Consider the following 16,280-nt stretch of genomic DNA (forward strand, 5'->3'; position numbering starts at 1 on the left):
CCCTTCCCCCATCCCCCCTCCCCGGCTCCCCCCTCCGCCCCCCTAACCCGCGGAGCACGCTGGGATTTGGCGCCCCCCTCCTCTGTTCAGCCTATATAAGGCTCCCGGTCGGCGCTCCGGGTACACGCGCTTCAACTTCGGTTGGTGTGTGTCGAAGAAACCTGACTGAGCCCTCGGGAGAGCAGCGGAGAGGGTCCACCGAGCCTCGCGAAAGGTCCGCTGAGCGGGCTCGCGTCCGGAGCCACTCCGGGCTGCGAAGCACCCAGCGGAACCCACGCCTGGCGCAGGTGTGGGACCCCCGTCCTTCCTGTCTTCGCAGAGGAGTCCTCGCGTGGTGAGTATGCGGTGAGGATGTTTTTCTTCTTAAGATTACATTCATTCCCCCTCCTTATTGGGGTCCGCGGGAGATGGGAGTAGTGCCCCCGAATCTCTCTCTACGCAAACCTTGTCACGCCTTCACTGGCTGTCCCCCAAAACAGAGTGGAGAAACCCAGCCTTCAGGGCTTTGATTTCCAAGACCCAAGTCTAGAGAGACGGGCTGTAGACAGACATGAGCTGCGGACAGACATGAGCTGCAGACGGACATGAGCTACAGACCGACTTGCAATTTGCTCTTCAAACGAGCTATAAAGTGCTATGCGCTGCAAACTAATTGGCGCTTCATTGCGCTACAAACGGATAACGCTTCAAACGAGCTATGAACTGGTGGGTGCTTCAGCGAGCTAGGAACTAATAAGCGCTTCATATGCGCTACAAGCTGATGTGCTCTTCAAATGCGCTGCAAACTAATGGGCGCTTCAATGCGCTATACATTGATGGGTGCTTCGATGCGCTACAAACTGATGGGCGCTTGAGCTGCGCTACAAACCAGTTTGAGCTGCAGCTCTATATGAACTGCAGACCGATCACTGATTTGCGCTCTAAATGAGCTGCAAAATCTGAGCTGCAGAAGATGAATGCTACAAAAATGCGTATGAATAGCACTACAGCAGCGCTTCATTGCGCTACCAGGCACAGGAACTGCAGAGGTACATGAGCTGCAGACCAATTTATCTCTAAAATGCGCTACAAAGTAATAACAGCTGCAGAGGTACATAAACTGCACTGTTTTGCACTACAAATAAACCAACTATAGAGAAACAAGAGCTGCAGAGTAAGATTACTCTGTCTTTTTAGAGGGAGACCCCACCCTTTGTCTCTAACACACCTTTTGGAATGGCTCCCACTATGTTTTTCTGCAGGACGGTTCTCTGCATGATGGTGCTGTTAGACAAAATGGAGCCCCGGGCAAAAATTAGTGTTTAACATTCTACCCACACCATTCCTGCTATTGCAGTAGAGTGGAGGGGCGCTGATTTTAGTGTAAAGAGGATTTTTTGGCATTGGCAGAACTGCTGCCTTCCTAGTTGCGCTTGATTGAGTGGCAGTGTAGTTGTAGTGGTGGCGCGAATTGGAATCCAGCAACAGTTTGTGGAAGCTGTTGGTTTGCCTTGTATGGGGGTGGGGGGGAGATTGGATCTGGAGGTGATTGCTCTTGTTGCACGAAATGAATCTGCTGTTGGAGACGGGGGAGGGGTTTGGGGAGGGGGGATCGTGGGAGAGGCTTGCAGCCAGTCTCAGACCTGCCCCGCCCATTCTAGCGCGCCCTCTCTGCAGTATCTGCTGAGAGCCGCTTAGCGCCTCCCCGCGCCTACTCAGAGCGCGCCTCCTCGGCCCCGCGCCTCCTCCGAGCGCGCCTTCTAGACCCCGCCTCCCAGACCCCGCCTCCTCTAAGGGGGCCCCCCGACCCCCACCTCTCCCAGACCCCGCCTCTTCTGAGGCTGCTCACCCAGACCCTCACCTCTCCCCAGCCAGCCTCCTCTGAGGTGGCTAGCCCAGACCCCCACTTCTCCCCAACCCCGCCTCTCCTGAGGTGGCTGGTCCAGACCCCGCCTCACCAAAGCTTGGCCCCTCCCTGAGCCCGCCTCTCCTGAGGTGGCTGGTCCAGACCCCCACTTCTCCCCAACCCCGCCTCCTCTGAGGTGGCTGGTCCAGACCCCGCCTCACCAAAGCTTGGCCCCTCCCTGAGCCCGCCTCTCCTGAGGTGGCTGGTCCAGACCCCCACTTCTCCCCAACCCCGCCTCCTCTGAGGTGGCTGGTCCAGAACCCGCCTCACCAAAGCTTGGCCCCTCCCTGAGCCCGCCTCTCCTGAAGTGGCTGGTCCAGACCCCCACTTCTCCCCAACCCCGCCTCCTCTGAGGTGGCTGGTCCAGACCCCGCCTCACCAAAGCTTGGCCCCTCCCTGAGCCCGCCTCTCCTGAAGTGGCTGGTCCAGACCCCGCCTCACCAAAGCCTGGCCCCTCCCTGAGCCCGCCTCCTCTGAGGTGGCTCGTGGCCCCGCCTCCCCCAGAGCCTGCCTGCGCCTGCGCAGTGTGGGCCTCCCCCCCCCTTCGGCCCAGCTCCTCTGCGCCTGCGTGCCTTCACTGTCTGAGCCTGGCTGTACAGCCCCGCCCTCCTGCGGTTTCTCGTCTGCGCCGATTTTGCTTTTTTACCCATTGGTATATAATAAACATAAGAATAATAAATAAGAATATTAACAATAGTAATTATCACTAACATTTCAATACTTCTTTGACAAGCACTTTGCATATTAAACAACATAATCCCACAATTTAAACGGATCGTGGGTTATGAAAAGTGCTTCTAAACTAAAAGACTGGCACTTGATAAGAGCAATCCAGCCAGATGTTTTAATACAAATGAATAAAAAGCTTTAAATGCTTTAACATTTAAGGAGGTTTTGGTTTGGTTTGGTTTGGTTTGGTTCATTTGAGACACTAGTGGACCTATATGGTGGGTCCTGCTGAAAGTGGATGCAAAATAAAGTGGAAACAAAATAAGTAACAACTTGAATTGTGTTTCAGAGGAGTTTGAAGTGGAATATAATTGCTATGGGCTTGGCTTCTGAGCCAGTATAAGGCGTTTATCTGTGGACTTCTGATGCTGGTTGTTTTTTTTTTTCCCCCTTGGAACTCTAGGGGATTGGCCCTGGCTGACTTTCTTACATATTTATTAATTGTGCCTGGCACATGGCAGGCATTCATTAAATATGTGTTAAATAGTCAAAGTAAATTGGTTTATTCATTGTCTTCTGTGGTGTCTGCAGGCGGTTTCTGGCTTCTTGCTCCTGGTCCTTTGAGGTTTCACTGCCCTGGGCGTAAACGGGCCCTTTTTTTAAAAGAAAAAAAAAAGCATGCTATTTTAAACTCCAATAATGCAAGCTGTAATTATACAAAGCAGTTAAATTAATTTTAAAATACTCAAAATAATTAGCTTAAAGTAAAGCAAAAGCTAATTATTTAAATTTGGAGAATGTATATTTTTGAATGGTACCTGTTAATTTTAATTTCATGTAATGTAAGGTAATTACATTACAAAATATAGATTATAAAACAAATTTATGCCTTTCTGCAAGTCAGATGTACCATGTTTAAGTTTCTAATAAATGAAATTTAAAAACCTGGTTCTATATATTATAAACCATGAATCAGAACTTTTAAGGTGGGGGGGCTGGAGTTTTTGTCTCCCAAGTATCTGTCACACCCCACCAACCCCCACCCTCCAAACAAATATACAATCTATGACAGCATAATTACAGCTTTCAGTAAAGGACCATGCCCCTTTTACCTAAACCTTCCCACTGTCCCCCTCCTCTTTGGAAATTCTGTGTCTGCATTTTAAAGAGGTTCAGAACAGTGGTTTAAAAAAAAAGTGCATATTATTAGAATTTACATCTCATAAACAGTATTAAAAAAGAAAGTTGGACATGTAAAATGTCAAGCAATTAATAAGAGTTGCTTAATGAATTGCTATTTCTTAATAGGATGTTTTAAGATGCAGTGGATTTTGGCTACTTTGCTCTTTGGTGTGTTGGAGAATAGAACATTTTAGAAGTCATTGTGAAGTCATAATTAATTACTTCTTTAATTATGTAATTAATCAAATGCATTTAATTTCTAAACTCACTAACTGTGAACTCTCTTTTATATGTACAGGTGGCATCTGTCCCAGGTGGCTTGGCGCTGTTTTATGTTGTGTGTCCTTTCAGGTGTCAGGAATTGGGTATCTTGACCCTGCTCCCCCCTATCCAGCTCCTCTTTAGGGGGAGTGTAAGTAATAATAGTTCTGTAATTTAAATCAAATCACAGTACCCCGTTTTCACATTAACTGGAGCTCTATTTGCTGTTTCAGTATTTTTAAACTTTTCTTACACTGACTGATAACCTGCCTATCCACTAATGGTCACTGCCTATCACTTTTAATGCTTAAAACTACTCTGCTCTGGGCAATTACCTTTTTTAGGAATTAGACTCCCCACCTAAAACTGCATGGATAGGTACCTGAGGCCTGTTACTGGTAAAAGTCAGGGCCTTCAAACTGATGACCTTACAGGCCAAATAAGGTCCTGGTTTTGTTTGACCAGACCTGGATTAAGTTTTTGCAAATTAATGTCTTTGGGGCAGGGGGCGTGCATCCCCAAATTACAGAGCTGCTGCCCCCACCCCCATGCTATTAACTCCCACCTCTTCTCACTTTTATGTTACCTTCTTGACTACCAAAAAGCATTTGAATTTTAAATCCTTATTGATCTTCTTTTTCCCTAAACAATATAGTGATTATTTGCTGGTTTCCTAATTTATTGTAATTTCTGTCCCATCATTGCATTTTGCAGATGTTAAAACCATCAGGCTTGGGCCCTAATCCAGCCCACTCCAGTGACTGTGATTGACCTTCCTGACCTGAGTCAGGCTGCGCCAGGCCATGCTGTGAATGCCTTGTGAGAGGTTTTGAAAGTATGTTTTGAAAGTATTCATGTCTAGATGACAGAAGTGGCACCTGAGTCACCTGACCTGTGCTTATTAGTTGTTTTCTAATGGGACATTAAAACTCTTAATGAATAAAAATTGCATTGTTTTGTGACCTTATATTGTGTCATCAATATAGTTATCTGACTTGGAAATGAAACTGAATGTTAATTGTGTCTTCTAACTTTTTACTAAATGTGAATATTTTATCATGAATGTCAAACGCTCATTGCTTTAATGGCCTAATTTATTAAAGTAATTAAATAGCAGGTTAAAACTTTTAAAGTGGCACAGTGTTTCCGTCCCTTAAGGACTCTGCTTGCTGGGCAGCCACTCTTTGAAGAGGCCATTTCAGTAGTGCAAGGCATAAAGGTGTCTAGGGGGAGATCAGGGGAAAGGGGCATAAGGGATTAAGTGGGGGGCTTTTAGGAAAGGAGGGAGGATTATTTATAATGAGAGACTGGGTTTATGATTACAGAATCACGTTTGGTTTCCACCACCACCCCCTTTTTTTCTTTCGTCCTATTTTTGCAATATTAGTTGTTTTTCACCTTTCTAAATAACATTTTTTTGTGTGGTTTTATTTTATGTAATTAATTTGAGGTCAGTTTTTGCCTTGATGGGTCAGAGAGGCATATTTGGCCAGGAGTGCCAAGTTAAAATTCAGTGAGTAGGCAGTCTGCCTGCTTAATGTATTATGTTCTTAAACTATAAGAATTTGAAGCTCATTAAAAAATCATTGAAAACTTAAAATAAGTTACTCTAAATGCATTTAACCTTATTTTCAGGAAGCACAGTAGCAGAAAGCTGCTATGTGTAATTTATTATACATAAGATTTATTGTCACCATATTCATAATTAAAACATTTAACAACCCTCCCCCCCACACAACACAAATCCACCCCCCCCCCAGGGGTGTAGCCCTCGCCTACCTTAACTTTACAAACTTTGGGGTGGGGCTGTTCTAAAAACCTTGTTTAAAAACCAGGAATTACAGTCTGATCTATAAAACAAACGACGCCCTGCATTTGCTTAACCAACAATTTTTTATTTTTAAATATCTTTAAGTGAGAAATGCACACCCAGGTTGCTATAATTGCAGCCCCTCCCCCATTTTAATCCTCATCTCTACATAGAACCCTTTGTGTTCTTTTTAATAATTTAATAATTTTAATAATACCAGGTAACAGTTCTTGAACATTTACTGTGTGCTGTACCTGCATTATTTAATTAAGTCCTCATTATAGTTTTGAAGCATACTCATACTCATTACTAGGCCTCTTTAAATATTCTGTTTTATAAACCAGCTACTCCTAGAAGACATTAATAAATACTTGTTGATTGCGTAAATAGAGGAGAGAAACTGATACACACATTGCTATTCAGTGCCATTTCCGTCCCACAGAGAATTCTCTTTGGGAAATCCAACTATGGTCAGAAAAGTCATTTAGACAATCCTGTGGTTTCTGTGGCAGTTGTTGTTGATTTTGATAACTAGCTACATTCTGTGTAGGGGGGGTCTGGATGGTGACAGTTGGCTAGTGTTGCCCTGTCCCCCTAGAGTTGATGAATACATACATGCATTGTGATTATAATCCCCACCTCCAAAAGGGGGGAAGTTCCTATTAGCTGGAACATTAGCAATTTTTCATGTAACTTCTTTAATCACAAACAGTTGACCATTTTGCTTTTTTTTTTTTTTTTGGAAATTTTATTTGGTGATCTCTCTTTGTCTTAAGTTTCTCGCCCTGCTCCCTAGATACAAAACTACTTGTTTGTGGAGTGTTAACAGTCATTAAAAGTAGTCATGCTGTTGATGAGTGATGTATTGTTGGATCAAAATGAACAGGTGACTTTTGAGTAGGAAAAGGTCACCTGGACATCAAAAATTAATTTTTTTCTCTTGCAGGGGTTTTCTTATTAATGAGAAAAGCTACTCTAGTGCATACTTTAAATACTCATGTATTTAAATGTATAGATACTTTAAATGCTCATGTGTTTAAAGTATTCTAGCTGATAGTTTTAAGTGCCAAAATTTTGTACTGTGCGGCTTTGAAAGTGTAACTTAAATGTATGCTTTTATCCTCATTTACAGAAACAAAAAGCTTTTGAAAACCAAGAGAAGAAGGGGTGGAAGAGGAGGCCAGGATCCAGGCCTCCATCCCCACAGGAGTGAAGCCACACCCGGGAGGACCCCTCCCATCCCCACCGTCACCCTGGGTCCAGACTGCCCACCACCTCCTCCTCCTCCTCCCCCCAACGATCCCAACACCCCATCCTCCTCTGCCGCCTCCTCCTCTGGAGCATCCTCCTCACGCAGCGGCCAAAGGGGCCAGTACAATCCCAACCTGGCCGAACACAGGCGGGACGATCTCTCTGAAGAGATCAACAACCTGAGAGAGAAGGTCATGAAGCAGTCCGAGGAGAACAACAACCTGCAGAACCAGGTGCAGAAGCTCACAGAGGAGAACACCTCCCTCCGGGAGCAAGTGGAGCCTGCCCCTGAGGAAGAGGAGGATGACATCGAGCTCTGTGGTGCTGCAGCGGCTGCTGCCCCACCCACTCCCATAGAGGAAGAGTGCCCAGATGACCTGCCAGAGAAGTTTGACGGCAACCCAGACATGCTGGTTCCTTTCATGGCCCAGTGCCAGCTCTTCATGGAAAAGAGCACCAGAGATTTCTCTGTGGATCGCGTCCGTGTCTGCTTCGTGACAAGCATGATGACTGGCCGTGCTGCTCGCTGGGCCTCCGCCAAACTGGAGCGCTCCCACTACCTGATGCACAACTACCCAGCCTTCATGACCGAAATGAAGCACGTCTTTGAAGACCCTCAGAGGCGTGAGGCTGCCAAACGCAAGATCCGACGTCTGCGCCAGGGCATGGGGTCAGTCGTCGACTACTCCAACGCTTTCCAGATGATTGCCCAGGACCTGGATTGGAATGAGCCTGCGCTGATTGACCAGTACCATGAGGGCCTCAGCGACCACATTCAGGCAGAGCTGTCCCGCCTCGAAGTTGCCAAGTCGCTGTCTGCACTGATCGGCCAGTGCATCCACATTGAGAGACGGCTGGCCCGGGCGGCCGCAGCTCGCAAGCCGCGCTCCCCGCCCCGTGCGCTGGTGTTGCCTCACATCGCCAGCCACCACCAGGTAGATCCAACTGAGCCGGTGGGAGGGGCCCGCATGCGCCTGACCCAAGAAGAAAAAGAAAGACGCAGAAAGCTGAACCTGTGCCTCTACTGTGGGAATGGAGGTCACTACGCCGACAACTGTCCTGCCAAGGCCTCAAAGGCTTCGCCGGCGGGAAACTCCCCGGCCCCGCTGTAGAGGGACCTTCAGCGACCGGGCCAGAAATAATAAGGTCCCCACAAGATGATGCTTCATCTCCACACTTGCAAGTGATGCTCCAGATTCATCTTCCGGGCAGACACACCCTGTTCGTCCGAGCCATGATAGATTCTGGTGCTTCTGGCAACTTCATTGATCACGAATACGTTGCCCAAAATGGAATTCCACTAAGGGTCAAGGACTGGCCAATACTTGTGGAAGCAATTGATGGACGTCCCATAGCATCGGGCCCAGTTGTCCATGAAACCCATGACCTGATAGTTGACCTGGGAGATCACCGTGAGGTGCTGTCATTCGATGTGACTCAGTCTCCATTCTTCCCTGTCGTCCTGGGGGTGCGCTGGCTGAGCACACACGATCCCAACATCACCTGGAGCACCCGATCGATTGTCTTCGATTCTGAATATTGCCGATACCACTGCCGGATGTATTCTCCAATACCACCACCGCTCCCACCACCAGCACAGCCGTCATTTTATTATCCAGTAGATGGATACAGAGTTTACCAACCAGTGAGGTATTACTATGTCCAGAATGTGTACACTCCAGTGGATGAGCACGTCTACCCGGATCACCGCCTGGTGGACCCAAACATAGAAATGATACCTGGAGCACACAGTATTCCCAGCGGGCACGTGTACTCACTGTCTGAACCTGAAATGGCGGCTCTGCGAGATTTTGTGGCCAGAAATGTGAAAGATGGGCTGATTACTCCCACAATTGCACCTAATGGGGCCCAAGTGCTCCAAGTGAAGAGAGGATGGAAACTGCAAGTTTCTTATGATTGCCGAGCTCCCAACAATTTCACGATCCAGAATCAGTATCCTCGACTCTCTATTCCAAATTTGGATGATCAAGCTCACCTGGCGACGTACGCTGAATACGTACCTCAAGTACCTGGATACCAAACCTACCCCGCTTACGCTACCTACCCGACCTACCCAGTAGGATTCGCGTGGTACCCAGTGGGGCGAGATGGACATGGGCGTTCGCTCTATGTTCCTGTGATGATCACCTGGAATCCGCATTGGTACCGCCAGCCTCCTGTACCCCAGTATCCGCCTCCGCAGCCCCCACCACCACCCCCACCACCCCCACCCCCACCATCTTACAGCACCATGTAAACACCTGTCATGTCCTTCAGGATCTCTGCCCTCAGAACCAACTCCTGTTCAGCTTCTCAATCAGTGACTGTGTGCTAAACTGGATTACTGCCTCTTCAGGCCAGCCCAAGGCGCAGCCTTTCTGAAATGGCACCTGAAGGTCAGGGCCACCCTGGACGAGCACACACCCCCTAAAGCACCAAAACCCTTTTCTGGGAGCCACAGAATATTTACCAACAAAGTATCTCTGTTTTCCAAACTGACTGCCAATCTAAAATTTGTCAAGTTTACTTTCCATTGATGTTTTACCTGCTGAAACCTCTGTCACCATCTGAATTATTGGCTGCCAGATTCTTCCTTTAATATTTACAGAGAAGCTGATACAAACACAGGAAATGCTGTTTTCTTTCTGGAGGGGGAGACAAGGAGGAGGAGGACATGACTCTTCTTGCAGTTTCGGTACTCTCTTTACATCATTGGAGGACCGGCGCCTTATTTAGGAAGCCAAAATTATTGGTGCAGTGTGAAATGGCTTCCGTGATCTTTTTGCTGCACCCTTAGAAACTTCACCATCTTCAAACTCCACTTTCATGGTTCCGTTAATTCTCAAGGAGCAGCAACTCGACCGGTTCTCCCAGGAGCAGGCAAAGCCCCTGCAACAGAAACACCTCAGGCCTGAGTAGGAAGTGCCCTCTCAGACGGACTCTTGCATGTTAAGAGTGTGCCTTCACATCCTGGTGCAAATCACATGTACCCAAGAACTCTGGCTTTATCACAACACCTTACCATCATCATGCCAGCTATGGCGTCCACAAAATGTTAAACCTGGTAACCAGAGACTATTGGTGGCTCCAGGTGTGTTAGATGTTTGTGAAATGTGACCACCTCTCAGTCACATGAGGGCTAACAAGTAGCAAATTGAAAGGACTCCTATGTCCCGTACCCAACTCTTAAAAGAAACTCTAAATTAATGTTATCAACTTGTGCTGGTACTTCAGAAGAATCTCGACGGGTGTTAATTAGTTACAAAAGCATCACCGGAAGTCTTGGAAGCATCTATCCATGTCTCTGCCTCCATATGTATCTGGGCATTTCATCATCAGTCCCCTCACTAGACTGGAGCATTAGGATGCTTAGAGAGGGGGAAAGATTTTAGCACCCAGACCCACACTCCTATGCCTGGGAGGGATGTCTTTGAAGAGGAAGAATTGGGGGCACTGGACATGTATCCACTATAAGAAGATTAGAGTTTGCATCATGGAAAGGGGTTTCCTCTCCCCGCTAGGGGATGGAGCCAACAATCTGCAAATGAATGGAAGGCCTTAGAAAGCAACTCAAATGACTCAAAGCAACAGACAACACAAGAGTTGTCCTCAATCCAGTGACATCATCTGATGTCTCCTGGAGGCTTTGTGCTAACCTGGGACTGCCTGACTTCCTTAATCCTGGTCCCTTGCTACTACCTTGAACCATTTGTCTAACCTCTCTCTTTCTGTTTAGTTCTTTACTACTGCCATTAACCCTGCTGCAGGATTTGTGTCATCCTTCCTGCCTGGTTGCTGAGACTCCATTTTGCTGCCAAGCACAGAGAAGAAAGAGGAGGGCTTCATGGAGCCTGTGTTTCAACACACCAGTCTCCAATTTCCAAAACACGGTTTGAGCAGTAGAAAACAACATGACATATATTTCAGATTACCTGTCATGGAGAGGAGTCCAATGGTGAAGTTTCATTTCATCAACATCATCTTTCCCATATTCACTATTGCCCACCCTTATTGCATGTTAAAATACTTAAGAGTTTTTAGTTGTAGGTTAGTCGTGTCCTTTAACAGTGTTTTTAAGTGGTGACTCTGGCTTTCAAAATTATTTCCATTGAATTACAAAGTATTAACTAATTCTTAGACTTAAGCTAATTAAAATTGATAATTTAGTGAAAAATATTTCTTTACTGTGAACTTCTCTTACAACACTGTGAACGAGAGGCTCTTCAAAACTGGAGTATTTGTACAATAGTTCATCCTGTTCATCTCAATCTATTTTAAACTATGTAATTTCAGTATTATTAATTGGGGCTTTTAAAATCACACAACAGGATGCAAAAATTCAAAAAAGACACTTAATTGGCTATCTTAATCAAAACAACTTTTCCTCTTCTATTCTTTCAATGGAATGTGAAAGCGTGTCAGTCACTCACGTGTTTTAGAGTAATTACTTTTAAAATGGTGCATTTGTGCTTCTGGACTATTTTGAAGCGTCACTTCAGTTTACCTCAATATCAATCCATTCTCCATACATTTGAATTCAAGTTGTTCTGTGTCAAATTTACAATTGTCAATTGATCTTCAAGCTGCAGCGGGCCTAGAAATGGGTCTTGTCTGCAGCCCCAGCATGGACACACGGACATTTGCCATCACTGCAAGCGAAGATCTGAAGATGTTGGACAGCGACAGCAACAGCAGTCAGGGGGAGCATGGTGGTGTGGGTTAACAACCCGTGGATGAAGTCCCTGACACATTTGGTTCATTAGTAAAGCTTGTGAAAGACTTTGGCAGTGTGTACTATGCGCTATTGCTATATATACTATCTATAAATGTAGATGTTAAGGATAAGTAATCTCAAATTATTCTATAGAATCAACATTTTATAAGTTTCCTTTCACTTAATTGATTTAATTTGCTAAGTTTCCTTTCAGTCAGTTGATTTATTTTGTTAAGTTTCCTTTCATTTGATTTATTTTGTTGCTGTTGATCAAATTTAATTGGACACTTTAAATTTTTTTGGCATTTTCCATTAAAGATGCCTTTATTCATATGAAAGGGAAAAGCTAAGTAGTGAAGTTTAAAAGGGAGCAAAATAAAAATGTAAACAAGATAAACCAAAACATCAAAAATTTCAAGCAGAGCCAATAGTCAGTTCCTTAAAACAAATTGGCAAAACTGATGGACTTTTGGCTCAAATTTGCAATTCATTAAAAAAATTAAGAAGAGATAATGAGCTCCCATTGTCAGGTAAAGCAGGAGAGAGCTAGCGAAGGTCATCATCCAGAGAGATTGAAACAGGAAGTTTGCACTCATTTCTGAAGGGTCAATTTAGTTGGATCAATGAGGTATTTGTATTGGAAGATGGAAAATAAGTCTGTGAACTTGAAGGTGCACAAAGTAAGAGGGGCCCATTTTTATAGTGCAGTCTGGATTTGTGTTTGAGTTTGCAGGTACCTCTTGGACTCCTAAATTGATCCGGTTGTCATCTGCCACAGACGTCGAACATCAGATACGATACCAAGATTGGCAACAGAGGACACTCTGCTGGAAAGACCTGGGTGGAAGTGAAGGCCCACCTGCCGAGATGGCGAGCCTGTGGGAACCATGCTACGTTTTCATCTAAAGAAAGAATGTACATCTGGTGGGACTGAAAGTTCTTTGTTGTGTCAGACTGTAGAATGAGATCAGATGAGTCTGTGGAAAATTTTATTATTTTTATTTCTTTGTGTAATCAGTTTAAGTAATGGGGATATATATAATCATAAGTATTTTAGGATGGGAGGGACTGTTAAGTAATCTTAAGTGGGTGGGATTAGTTAAAAAGTTAGCATGATATATATTAGATATCTCTATAAGTGGACACGTGTACTTATTTGTGATCCTTTCACCCTAATTACTACCCTCAAAAATTTCAAATAAACTTGGAAGGAACTGCAGGGAGGTCAACCTATTTAGGGAGAATTGGGCATGGATAAAATTTTAGAAAGTTCAAAAGTGATTGGATAAATAATTAAACAGAAGCTCTTGGCCCTGGATATTTTCCAGCAATTGAAAATGTGAGCAAAGCCCTTAAAGAGTTACAGGATGGATAGATACCCTTTGAGAAATTGTTATTGGAATGGAATTGATAATGATGATGGTAAATATTCATGGAAGTTATAGGAAAGTGAGGAATGAGAATTCTTGTTTGTGCCCCCTGTCAGTAACCCTTCTCCTTCCCCCTCCCTCTGCTCCTTATCCCTCCCCTTACCCCACCTCCCCACCCCCCCACCCTTCCCCATTATATTGCTGTATTCTCTTTACTCTGTATTTCTATTTACTAATACTCTATTGATGTTATAATAAAAATTCAACTAATAAAGATTTAGTGGTTAAGTGCAAACTGTGTCTTGATCATTTCAGCGTCTGCTGGCATCAAGGGAACTAGGTGGGAGGTTGGGTGGGGGGATGGAAAGTGTAGTGAGGGGGTGGGACAGTGGGAAGGGGGAGGGACAGTGGGAAGGGGGAGGGGCAGAGAAAGGAAGGTGGAGTGTGGGACAAGGAGGGAGAAGGTGGAATGAGGGGCAGAAAAAAGGAATAAGGGGGTGGCTGGACAGTGGGGAGGGTGGGAGGGGTTGAGGGGATGGGAAAGGTGGGGTTGGTGATAAATTTTGAATGGGGGGAGGTGGTGCAGAAAACACATCCATCAAGCAACCCAGTATCAATTATAAACTCAGATAACTCCAGGAAATCAATGAAATTAATCTAGCTGCAAAACTTTAACATACAAATAATCGTCATATAATTGAGACTCCATTAACATAATACAGAAAACTATTTTAACCTACAAAACTTAAACATATAAAATAAAGCCACACATTTAATACTGACCCAATTGATACAAGCCCTGTTTTAATTTGCAGAACTTAAAGCCATGCAACTAATATCAACCCTATTGATAGCATATTTTGAAAACTTTAATATCAATTTTACTTGAAATACTTGAGGTTTATAAGTAGAAAATTATAAAAACATTAGTGAAGGGGAGGGAGGGAGAGGAGCAAGAAAAATGGGAAGACAACAGAACTATGGTGGTGGTCTGGGTTGATTGGGGGCGGGCACTACAATCACTATACCTGAAGGGGGGGCCCTGTATTTCCAAAATACCAGCAATGATGTAAGCGAACATTATCTCAATTTAAAAAAGAAAAACCACTGATGAGTAAACCAAAAGGAAGACATCGCGCATGAAGTGAGGTAGTGATGTGTGGATCATCACTACATGCAGATCTTTTAAATACAAATTAACACTAAAACAATATCATTAGAGTAATCTCATCAGATTTCAAAACATAACTATATTAATCAGTTGTCGAATAAGTTGTATATAGAAACCTGAAAAATGAACTCTCATGTGCCAGTTTCCAAAAGTTGCCGTGTTCATATGACAAAGTGATCACATAAACATAATGGTTTATTGGGAGGATACATGGAAGAGAGTGACTAATGAAAAAATCTGGGGTTAATGATGAAAACATACAACTGACAATCATCCGTCTCAAGAGGCAGGCTGCAGTGAATACTTATTCACCCAGCCCAGATTTCAGAGTGGCACTGTGTGCAGGGTTATGTGGGTAGAATTGGGGAAATTGGGAATTGGGGCACAATCAAATGCTTATCAAAAGTCTGCTTTGGGGAGGGTGATATACAATTAAACAATAGGGTGTGGAAGTTATCAACCAAGTCACTTTTGAAAGGAAATTGAATATCCTATTCACCCCTCTTACACCCAAACCCCTCCCCTCCATAAACCACGTGATTAGATAAAACTATGGAAAAACAAGAAAAGGTGCTGGAGACCTCAGATTATATTGCATTAGAATATTTAGCTGGGCCTCCCCAGTGGCGCAGCGGTTGAGTGCTGGGTTGCGAAGCTGCCCGCGGCCTCTGCGGCGCCAGTTCGATCCCCAGCTTCTCCCCGGCCACCACAGGAGGGTCCCACATGGCGCGCAGACCTCTCCTGCCGCCCGCTGCTCCCCTCAGCAGTGTACTTCGGTCCTTCTGCCTGCTCTGCTCCCCGCTCTGGCTCTGGTGGATTCTCTCACCCTCCCGCGCTTCTGACTGTACCCCGTGCTTGTATAAACAAAACAAATAAATAAAACATGCCTCCACTAAAAACAAACAAATAAATAAATAAGTATTATGTTGGAAGACTCACTCTTGGCCCATAACTTATTGAATACATTAATGAATTACAGATGAATCCAGAACTACAAAAAGGAAGAACTTGATGATATGGGGGAGGTTACGCAAAATTATTCATTGAAACTTAATGTAAAACTAAGATGAATGGCTTTGAATTCATAACACAGAATGGGAAAATAATTTATTTTATTACTACAAAATATATAACTTATTACCCAAGCAACTAATATTTTCCCAGAGAAATTAAGTGTATACCCAACCCCCACCCTTTACTCCTTTTTGGGCTTTGAATATATGTAGAGGAGAAGATGAATAGATGGATGGATGGATGGATGGATGGATGGATGGATAAAAGTGTGAGGGGTATGTGTGTATTCAATAATTAATTGATTTAAGGTGCCTGGATGAATGCGTGTATTTAATAATTATTGATTGAATAGATATAAGATAGATGGATAGATATAAGAAGGGAGGGGAGGTGGAGGGGAAATAGATGTGTGTGTACGTGAAATAATAATTTATTGATTTTCAATGTGCCAGACTGTAGGGTAGATGTGGGGGGATAAAATATGGAGCATAGAGCTTGTAGTTAGACACCTAAAGCACCCCAAGGATTCTCCAGCCAGGCTGTTCCAACAGCTCTTAGGCACCCAGTTGCCCAATTAATTTGTGAGTAGGATCAGTTTAATCATAATTTAATGCAAAGGAACTTTCTTAATGTCTGGCATTGTAGCTTTTGCCTAGAATATATGAATTTTTTAAATGATTGTGTTGATTAGTGCTTAGTTGAAAATTAGAATGGATTGGCAAGAGAAAGGGAGGCCACATGTTTTTTTCTTCCCAAATTAACCTACCAAGGAACCCTCCTAGCACACAATAAAGCTCCCTAATTCTATTCCCAGATAATTCTTAGAGATAATTGGCACACATTATCTAGATTCTGCTTCTTGGTAATGCAGGAGAAATTTTAAAAATAACATTTGACCCAAGAGAGTAACTCTAAAGACAACAAGTGAACCTCTGGCAGATTATTAATGACTG

At 44.3% G+C, this 16,280-nt stretch overlaps 1 protein-coding gene across 1 annotated transcript; it reads left to right on the top strand.

Annotated features, from left to right (window-relative positions):
- Positions 1-110: 110 nt before the first annotated feature.
- Positions 111-13,431, top strand: PEG10 (paternally expressed 10). The gene is given in 3 exon segments (XM_037508070.2): positions 111-345; positions 6,940-8,141; positions 8,144-13,431. Coding segments are annotated over 3 exon segments (2,379 nt in total). The 5' UTR covers positions 111-340; the 3' UTR covers positions 9,316-13,431.
- Positions 13,432-16,280: the final 2,849 nt, after the last annotated feature.

Source organism: Talpa occidentalis, unplaced genomic scaffold (assembly GCF_014898055.3).
Source record: "Talpa occidentalis isolate TD23 unplaced genomic scaffold, MPIMG_talOcc4v2.1, whole genome shotgun sequence".
Taxonomy (NCBI): Eukaryota; Metazoa; Chordata; class Mammalia; order Eulipotyphla; family Talpidae; genus Talpa; species Talpa occidentalis.